This window comes from Coregonus clupeaformis, unplaced genomic scaffold (genome assembly GCF_020615455.1).
Source record: "Coregonus clupeaformis isolate EN_2021a unplaced genomic scaffold, ASM2061545v1 scaf0789, whole genome shotgun sequence".
Taxonomy (NCBI): Eukaryota; Metazoa; Chordata; class Actinopteri; order Salmoniformes; family Salmonidae; genus Coregonus; species Coregonus clupeaformis.
The window spans coordinates 45,308-55,566 of NW_025534244.1; the positions used below are offsets into that span (position 1 = coordinate 45,308).

At 42.7% G+C, this 10,259-nt stretch overlaps 1 protein-coding gene across 3 annotated transcripts; it reads left to right on the forward strand.

The window, feature by feature from the left end:
* The first annotated feature begins 362 nt into the window (after nucleotides 1–362).
* LOC121556159 (neurogenic differentiation factor 6-B) lies at nucleotides 363–3,293 on the forward strand. Of its 3 annotated transcripts, XM_041870051.2 has the most exons (3): nucleotides 363–476; nucleotides 792–1,786; nucleotides 1,962–3,293. In XM_041870051.2, the coding sequence occupies exons 1-3, from the start codon at nucleotides 455–457 to the stop codon at nucleotides 2,040–2,042; spliced, it is 1,098 nt and encodes a 365-aa protein (XP_041725985.1). In that variant the 5' UTR covers nucleotides 363–454; the 3' UTR covers nucleotides 2,043–3,293. The 3 variants fall into 3 exon arrangements, with proteins under 3 accessions (XP_041725985.1, XP_041725984.1, XP_041725986.1); XM_041870050.2 differs by having other exon boundaries at nucleotides 792–2,049; XM_041870052.2 differs by having other exon boundaries at nucleotides 381–472; nucleotides 792–2,049.
* Nucleotides 3,294–10,259: the final 6,966 nt, after the last annotated feature.

Genomic DNA, 10,259 nt, shown 5'->3' on the forward strand with positions numbered 1-10,259 from the left:
TTGCCAACCTAGATACAGTATATTACCTTAAACAGAGCTAAAATATCACTCCATCTTTCTGATCTGGAGGACAGTTATGTGAGTTGTTATCCTTCCCCAGGCTGCCTGTTTGACGGTTAAGCGTGAGCCTCCCGGTGCCCATTACCAAGATGCCAGATGATCGGCGCGGGATGGAGGTCCCACGGGACGGGAGCCACGTGACTACGCCCTGCCACGAGACGGCAGTGGCAGATGGCATGGGTACCCGCTCTGGCAGTTGGCATGAGTGTCATTTCTCAAAGAAAGAGAAAGAGCGAGGGGGGAGAGAGGTGGAGAGAGAGTGTGAGTGAGGGGGAGAGAGAGAAAGACACCAGTAAAACAATGATTCTGTCATTTTGTTTGCGAGAGAAGAGAGGAGAGGAGAGAAGAGAGGAGAGGGTGGCACAGAACAGCGAGAAGGGAGATATTAGAGAACATGCCCACTGACATACATGTAGGTGAGGAGACTTGTCTGTTGGCATACGGATTGTTTCACCTATCATATGCATGTTGTTCTATTAATAGTTTTAGTTACTAAATAGCATAGGTGTATGTATAACTACTTAATTCAGAAATGTTGATTGCTGGAGCCGTGTGACTTTGGCCTTGGTTTTGTTTAATAGCAACACATCTCTCCAGACTCTCCCTATATGGGAAGATCTTAGGCACACGAAAATTTGACATTGATAGGCTTTACATAGTGTGCCGTTGTAATAGTTCATGTGTTGACTGCGTTGCTTGCTTGTGTGTTAACTGTGAGTTGCGGTCAATAGAAATCATGTTGACTCTACCGTATGAAGAACCAGATACGACGTTTGAGCCCCGGTTTGGCGCCAACTATCCACGCGGGAGCTTACCAGACCTGGAGCGAGACCCGATACACAGCCTGGACGTCATGTCAAACCCGGAGAGAGAGGAGGAGGAGGAGGAGGAAGAGGATGACGTCTCAGAAAGAGAGGAAGTGGAAGAAGAGAGAGAGGATGACAACCAGCAGGATGCAAACATCCTCCACAGAAAGAGAGGACCGCGGAAAAATAAGACTAAAGGAAGGCAGGAGAGGGTCAAGGTGCGGCGTCATGAGGCGAATGCCCGTGAGCGCAGCAGGATGCACGGTCTGAATGACGCGTTGGAGAGCCTCCGAAAGGTGGTACCCTGCTACTCCAAGACCCAGAAGCTTTCCAAGATAGAGACTCTCCGCCTGGCTAAGAACTACATCTGGGCCCTGTCGGAGACGCTGTCTGTGGGCAAGAAGCCGGACCTGCTGGGGTTCGTTCAAACTCTGTGTAAGGGCCTGTCCCAGCCCACGACCAACCTGGTGGCCGGCTGTCTGCAGCTCAACACCAGGTCCTTCCTCACAGACCACAACGGAGAGGTGACGTTCCCCGGTAGTAGGGCCCACTATGACAACACGTACCCCTACCCCGGGGCAGAGCTGGGCACGCCCTCTGGACAAGGCTGCAGCACCCTGGACAGCGCCAAGCCCTCCTACCACAGCCGGCACTACAGCTACGGTGGCCAGTGTGAGCCATACTACGACAACACGTCTCCTGAGGGAGGAAGGGAGGGACAGATCAGCCCTCCTCTGAACTTTAACGGGATATTCTCTCTGAAACACGATGAACCGGGGGAGTACGGGAAGAGCGGCCACTACGGGATGAGGTACAGCTCGGCCTCCATGTACCGGGTCTCGCCAGAGGGCCGGTTCCACTATGACCTACACCTTCGGCCTGCCGGACAGAGCTACCAGGCTGGGACTCAGAGCCAGCAGGCAGAGCTACCAGGCTGGGACTCAGAGCCAGCAGGCAGAGCTACCAGGCAGAGCTACCAGGCTGGGACTCAGAGCCAGTAGGCAGAGCTACCAGGCTGGGACTCAGAGCCAGTAGGCAGAGCTACCAGGCAGAGCTACCAGGCTGGGACTCAGAGCCAGCAGGCAGAGCTACCAGGCAGAGCTACCAGGCTGGGACTCAGAGCCAGCAGGCAGAGCTACCAGGCAGAGCTACCAGGCTGGGACTCAGAGCCAGTAGACAGAGCTACCAGGCTGGGACTTAAAATGCTATTTATTGATTGAGTTTATGTATCTATTCATTTATAGCCTATTTATTGAATTATTTATTTAACTATGTGTTTATTTATTGATATTAACATAAAGTAGTTTGTAACAGGGAACAATGTTGTGTAAAAAATGTTTTTTAAATTGGACCTATATCTATAGCTGATAAACAATTAGGCTTCTGAATCATATTAACTCATAATTAAGCTAATAAAATTATGGGAATTTGGAGATGACCAGTGGTGTAGATTATCAAGGTAAAAAGCAGACACGAATCGTCATCTCATCAGGGAATTATGTTTGATTTGATTTATTTTCCTATCGACTTTAAGATTGGATTAAAATCATTATATTAGCAATAACGGTAGAATAAACTATGCGAATGAATGCAGCCCAATGCAATCTCAGATTGAAATCGCGGCCTTGCTAGAGCGAAGGACGTGAGGAGGCCTGCGAAAATCTTCTATAAAGAGACGCAATGCCAGAAATATACATACTATAGGAATAGATTTGGGAGATTCTGGAGATATAAAAAAATTAAAATACTGATTTTGTCCCACATAAGAAACGACTCTGTTCTGCTATAGGACTTTATGCTGACTGGGCGCGTGTTGGATGAAGTGTTTAAATTAGGCTCATTCATTATGTCATCATGCCAAAGCCTCAAAGCGGGCAGGTAATATTAGCTGAAGTGTGTTCAAATCAAATTAACGGTTCAACTGTATAAAAGTCAAAGGAAAATGCATTTGTATTTAAATCAGCGAAGTAGAAAAAGGTGAAAGTGATGGATTAATGTATATAAAAAAATAATGATCCATTCGATTACGAATAGTCCTATGTCCTTTTTTTGTCTGAATAATGTATTTAAAAAAAAAAAGTAAATTAATAATTTTGTGAAAATGTTTCGATGCAGTATTGAGTGACTGTTGATCTTCTGTCATTCTGTAAATTATCATCAATATTGATCCTCACCTCCTTCGTCATCAATCACTATTATTATCGTTTTGACTGAAGAGCATCATCATATTATGAGCCATGGTCCATCAGAATACAGTACACTCTGGATAGAACCAAAAAGGGTTGTATGCTAGCTTTATATATGGCACCATTCAGGTTCTATATAGAACCGAAATTGGTTCTATATAGCCCAAAGCCCATAATGTGGTCCTCTGTAGCTCAGCTGGTAGAGCACGGCGCTTGTAACGCCAAGTGGGTTCGATTCCCGGGACCACCCATACACAAAAATGTATGCACGCATGACTGTAAATCGCTTTGGATTAATGCGTCTGCTAAATGGCATATTTTATTTTTTTATTTTTATAATCATGGTCCCCCATGCCGGTGCATATCTGGCCTCAACAACTCTGTCAATGTAATGCTTAGAAATATCCATCCATACACTCTTAGAAACACAGGCTCTGGATAGAACCAAAAAGGATATTGCTTGCTTCTTATATGGCACCCCTAAATGTTCTATATAGAAACCTTTTGGAGGGTTGTTGGATCGGGATTGTTATTGTTTTTATTAGAACCTGTATTTATCCAGGAAGTCCCATTGAGGTTAGAAAACCACTATAAGGGATACATGGGGCCAGATTCAATCAATTCTGCCTTAACCCGCGATAACCGCAGAGCAGTTTCACTGTTTTTATTTGGGTGGTGTCTGAGGTGAAAGTGGGTTGGAGCTGTCAAATCAGCAAACCACTCCCAGCATTATATCTAAAGCGGCCATTACCTTTACAAGCGCCAAGTGGCATTAGTAATAATCCCATGTAGACTTGTTACAAGTTCAAACACTGGAATGTGTGATGTAGTCTACACCTTGATTAGGCTGATCTAAATCCTTATTATTTAGTTTAATGATTTTCAATTTGAGTCTCATTATTTCTATATAGCCTAACTACGCTTTCTCGTTGTTCTGAAGGGTCGTGACAACCATATGAGAAGCCAGCCGCTCACCGATGTGAAGCTCTAAGGCAGTTACATCTCCGACAGCGCCAAAACGGCAGGTAGCTTAGTGGTTAAGAGGGTTGTGCCAGTAACCGAAAGGTCGCTGGTTCTAATCCCCGAGCCGACTAGGTGAAAAATCTGTCGATGTGCCCTTGAGCAAGGCACTTAACCCTAATTGCTCTGGATAAGAGCGTCTGCTAAATGACTAAAATGTAAAAATGTAAAACACCAGCTATGGGGGTGTCGGCTTTCGCGGGTTAACACTTGATCAGACCGTGGCTGTAGACTTTGCTTTGGCCTGTGTAGGCCTACACAACAGGAGTGATGGGCTATGTACAGTAATGTAGGCTACAATACCACTTAGTTTCTCCCATCACAGGGTACCACTGTAATGCACTAAACGGATTTATGCACATTATTGTTGATTGTATTTATTATTGCTGTTGATATGTTTTGTATTGTCACATTTATATGTAAATATAGCCTACACGATGAACAATTAAATAACAAATGTTTTTGTGATGGTGTTTAGATGATCTATAAATTATCTCTCTCACACGCGCACACACACCACCTGTCTATCAACAGGGTGTTATTTATATTATAATTATAGCCATTATTATTACAATCATTTGTATTAAGTATTTAGGTAATTTTTACGTTATTTTTGCGTTAATGCCATTACGAAAAACTCGTTATTATTCTCACTTAGATGTAAAAAAAACTCAACTGTAACGACATAATTGGTAAAACACATAAATCAACACCTAAACTAGAAAAGCTCTAAATCCTCTTATTAGCTGAGTAACATTCAACAACCTTCGGGGCCCTTCTGACCAAATCATTTAAAAAAGGAGAGCTGATATCATGGCCTATCATAATCACATATTTCCAATAAATCATAAAAAAAAGATATAGTGTATCACTTTGCCAGACACTTGTGTTTTGAAAGACACAAAAAAAGAAAACAGGTTGCCAGTCGGTATCACAATACAATGTTTCAGCAGCTCTAAAAAGCGCAGCGGCCGGAAGAGCTCCGTAGGTAGTCAGCTCCAAGCGGCGATTCATCAAAATCATTCATCGCAGCGCATAAAGTGCTCCTTTAGCAGCCAGATAAAGTAGACATGGTGGACAACAGGCACAGCATAATGTAGTGTCACAGACGCCAGTCTGTCTGTAGGTGCTGAGAGGTGATGGTTACGGTGCTTTATTTGGCGCAGGGCTTCAAGGAGCGCGGGCAGGTTTCTGTGGCCTGTTTCCAGGAACTTCTGAGCCAGATAGCTGTTCTTACGCTGAAGAGCCTCTCTCCAGCTGCCATGTTTTCCTGTTCCTCCTCAATTCTTTTAAACCTTGGGAGGCTAGAAGGCAGAAAGCAGTACAGGGTTTCCAGTGTATCCAAAACACTTTAGCACTACACAAGGAACATGCAGCTTCCACTCTAATAAAATTTAGGTTGTATGTGCAGCAGTGCACACAGAAAGCCTTGTTCGAGAAAAGTGAAATAAATCATGGCCAGGGGCGCGGACGCCATGCTTCTATCAAGGTCAGTGCTATCTGGTATCCTTGGGACGTCACTACCCTAACCATAACCCTTACCTCACTTTAACCCTAACCATAACCCTTACCTCACTTTAACCCTAACCATAACCCTAACCCTTAACCCTAACCATAACCCTTACCTCACTTTAACCCTAACCATAACCCTTACCTCACTTTAACCCTAACCATAACCCTTACCTCACTTTAACCCTAACCATAACCCTTACCTCACTTTAACCCTAACCATAACCCTAACCCTTAACCCTAACCATAACCCTTACCTCACTTTAACCCTAACCATAACCCTAACCCTTAACCCTAACCATAACCCTTACCTCACTTTAACCCTAACCATAACCCTAACCCTTAACCCTAACCATAACCCTTACCTCACTTTAACCCTAACCATAACCCTAACCCTTAACCCTAACCATAACCCTTACCTCACTTTAACCCTAACCATAACCCTAACCCTTAACCCTAACCATAACCTTAACCCTTTAACCTTAACCCTAACCTTAACCACTTTGGGGTAGGGACGTCCCAAGGAATCCCGAGATAGTATGGACCCTTCCAATAACACCCGCCTCATTGGCCACTCTCAGGCTAGAGCTCAGCTAGCAGCAGTGGTTGAATTTTCCTCATCACGGTGTCTTGTTGCAAGGACGATGACGAGGAGAAGTAGGTTTTACGTTTTCCTATTCTCTCACTCCTTGCGTTTTAGCACACCTGATTTGTACTTTCTATCAAATTTTCGCCCGAATGCATGGGCAGATTGGCCATTTTTATTTTTTACAATCAACAAATAAAAATACTTTTGCGCAATTTCTCTGTTGTCATAATAATCTATATTGACCATTTGGCTGACCAGTGGGCAACTGCCGGATCCCCTACCAAGATGGCCAGCCCGGTTTTCTGATTGGCTGAACTGAGGTGGCTCAAATTCACATTCAAAATCAAACGCGCATCATGAAAGAGAGTGAGTCCTAGCTCTAGTCTGTCAGTCACTGAGTCAGAACAGAAGATCATGGATCATTAAAATAAACTGGAAAGATGGTGTCGAAAAGGTTAGACTAAAAAAAGGGCTCTTGAGGCCAACGCTGCTAAATGGATGAAATTAACCGATTTATTTGCTAAAAATGGTCGTTCTGCTGGTCCGAGTGCTGCCGAGGACAGGGTGCAGTCAAAGGTAGGAAGAAAACTGGTAGAGCACGGCGCTTGTAACGCCAAGGTAGTGGGTTCGATCCCCGGGACCACCCATACACAAAAATGTATGCACGCATGACTGTAAGTCGCTTTGGATAAAAGCGTCTGCTAAATGGCATATTATATTATTATTATTAAAACTAAGACACACCCACTGCACCTGATACAGATCATGTATCCTACTGCTGCCAGTTAGGCCTCATAGTTGGTCTGGATATTGTATGAAATAGGCTAATTAGAGAAGGGGTGATTCGGGGCAACATTTGGACACTAGGCTCGTTGCAATTTAGCCTAACAAGTCGTTAGATTGGCTTTTATAACACAGGGAAGGCAATAGCCATCTACTAGACATTTATACAGTGGGTTTTATTCAACACGTCATCATGTATTACAATAAAACATTGAATGAATGCATAAATGCTAAATAAATACTAATTAATCTGTTAAAGGTGAAGCTGGGGGCTGTCTGTGTACTTTAAATATTTTGTCAATGTTTAGGTAATTTGCTTCGCTTCTAAATCTGTGTCTCTTCAGCCAGCGAGGCAACTAGGGTTTCTGAACTATAGCAGAGAAGAAATGCCGTGGATCTGCCCGCTCATTGGCTAGAGTGGTCCCATCTGATCTCGCCTCCTCCCGCCTGCCTTCCGGTTTAGACTTTAGTTACTAGGAACTCTGATGTCGGATTACATTACATATCCACAGCCACTGGAGGCTAGAAAGTCCCGCCTAAAATGTCATTCGCTCATCGGAAGGCTAGAAGGGATCATGGCTAGAAGTGATCCAGCTTTTGTCAAATTAAAGTCAAACGTTTTTTGGCATTTTTTTGTTGTTGCATTTTAGCTAACCCTAACCCTTTTCCTAACCTTAACCGAAATCTCCTAACCGGGACCGTTAATTCTCCTAACCTGCTGCGCAATTCGCCTAATCTGCTGCAAAATGTCAAATCTGACGTTAATTTGACAAAAGCTGGATCCCTTCTAGCCATAACCCATCACCGCTTGATTCAAATGAAGCGCAACACTGGAACTCTGTCCGCATCCACAGAAACTAGTCCCATCGTTCTATGACAAACACAGATGGTTTTATATAGAATTCAGAGAGCGAGGAAGAGAGACTGACACATATGTACTGCCGATTCCTTAATGTTTTGGCTGTATATGTAGCCTAATATTAAACACAGCTAAGTGGGCAGGAGGAACACATGACATGCACTATAATTTACAAGGTATTATAAACCAATGGTCATCTATAAGAAAGAGGGTTTCAAACCGCTCTGCCAGCTAGTTCTCAGTTTTCACCTCCCCACTCAGACCACTCCACTCCACTCACTCAGACAGCCCTAGCAAAATTCTTGCTTGAGAAATGGCTTTTTGCAAAAAATATATTTTAGTTTCTTTTTGGCCATTTTAATTGAAAACAATCACAGTAGTACTTAATTTATTTACCCAGAAATAATTTGATATTGATACCATAATGTCTGCATTGGATCTGAAATTTGAAAATGATCAATGAAAAATGCCAGGTAGCCTATTGTTCTGGAAGAGATGTGTCTGCAGCAGATTGCTAAACTGTATTTTATATGGATAATATACAAGTAGGCTACAAGTAGGCTACTCTGTTTTCTGGTCAATAATCTGGATATGTGTGCCCGCCAATGCTGATGACTGGTCATTGGTCAACATTCAGGATGCTCAACCTTTTGGTTATGAAGCACAGATGAGATGTTGTTATATAATTTAGTGCAGTGCAGGAGGCCTATGTTAGTGGTCAGATCCAGGAGGCCTATGTTAGTGGTCAGATCCAGGAGGCCTATGTTAGTGGTCAGATCCAGGAGGCCTATGTTAGTGGTCAGATCCAGGAGGCCTATGTTAGTGGTCAGATCCAATAGGCCTATGTTAGTGGTCAGATCCAATAGGCCTATGTTAGTGGTCAGATCCAGGAGGCCTTGGTTATATGTAGCCTATTAAAATATGCATTTAAAACAACTAAACATCTACTTACACTACCGGTCAAAAGTTTGGACACACCTACTCATTAAAGGGTTTTTCTTTATTTTTACTATTTTCTACATTGTAGAATAATATTGAAGACATCAAAACTCTTAAATAACACATATGGAATCATGTAGTAACCAAAAAAGTGTTAAACAAATCAAAATACATTTTACATTTGAGATTCTTCAAAGTAGCCACCCTTTGCCTTGATGACAGCTTTGCACACTCTTGGCATTCTCTCAACCAGCTTCATGAGGTAGTCACCTGGAATCCATTTCAATTAACAGGTGTGCCTTCTTAAAAGTTAATTTGTGGAATTTCTTTCCTTAATGCGTTTGAGCCAATCAGTTGTGTTGTGACAAGGTAGGGGGGTATACAGAAGATGGTATTTTACCAAATTGGGCTAAGTCCATATTATGGCAAGTATAGCTCAAATAAGCAAAGAGAAACAATTGTCCATTGGAAAATTTCAAGAACTTTGAAAGTTTCTTCAAGTCTGCAGTGTTTAAAACCATCAAGCGCTATGATGAAACTGGCTCTCATGAGGACCGCCACTGGAATGGAAGAACCAGAGTTACCTCTGCTGCAGAGGATAAGTTCGTTAGAGTTACCAGGCTCAGAAATTGCAGCCCAAATAAATACTTCACAGAGTTCAAGTAACAGACACATCTCAACATCAACTGTTCAGAGGAGACTGTGTGAATCAGCCATTCATGGTCAAGAAGGAGAGTGATGGAGTGTCGCATCAGATGACCTGGCCTCCACAATCCCCGAGCCTCAACCCAATTGAGATGGTTTGGGATTAGTCGGACCGCAGAGTGAAGGAAACGCAGCCAACAAGTGCTCAGCATATGTGGGAACTCCTTCAAGACTGCTGGAAAAGCATTCCTCATGAAGCTGGTTGAGAGAATGCCAAGAGTGTACAAAGCTGTCATCAAGGCAAAGGGTGGCTACTTTGAAGAATAATAATATATTAATAATATGCCATTTAGCAGACGCTTTTATCCAAAGCGACTTACATTTTTACGTATGGGTGGTCCTGGGGATTGAACCCACTACCCTGGCGTTACAAGCGCCGTGCTCTACCAGCTGAGCTACAGAGGATCAAAATATATTTTGATTTGTTTAACACTTTTTTGGTTACTACATGATTCCATGTGTTATTTCATAGTTTTGATGTCTTCACTATTATTCTACAATGTAGAAAATAGTAAAAATAAAGAAAAACCCCTGAATGAGTAGGTGTGTCCAAACATTTGACTGGTATTGTATACAGTGGGCTCCAAAATTACTGGCACCCGTGACTGGCAATGCACAAACAATACCTAAAAAAATATAAACAATATAATTATAGAGAAACTCAAAATACCAACATGTGAGAAATATTGTACTTTATTAATGTTCCAATGGAACCCACCAAAATAATTTATTGATTTAATTAAAAATCAATGTCCTCCAAATCAAGGTTTCACAATTAATGGCACCCTTAAAGATTATTGTAA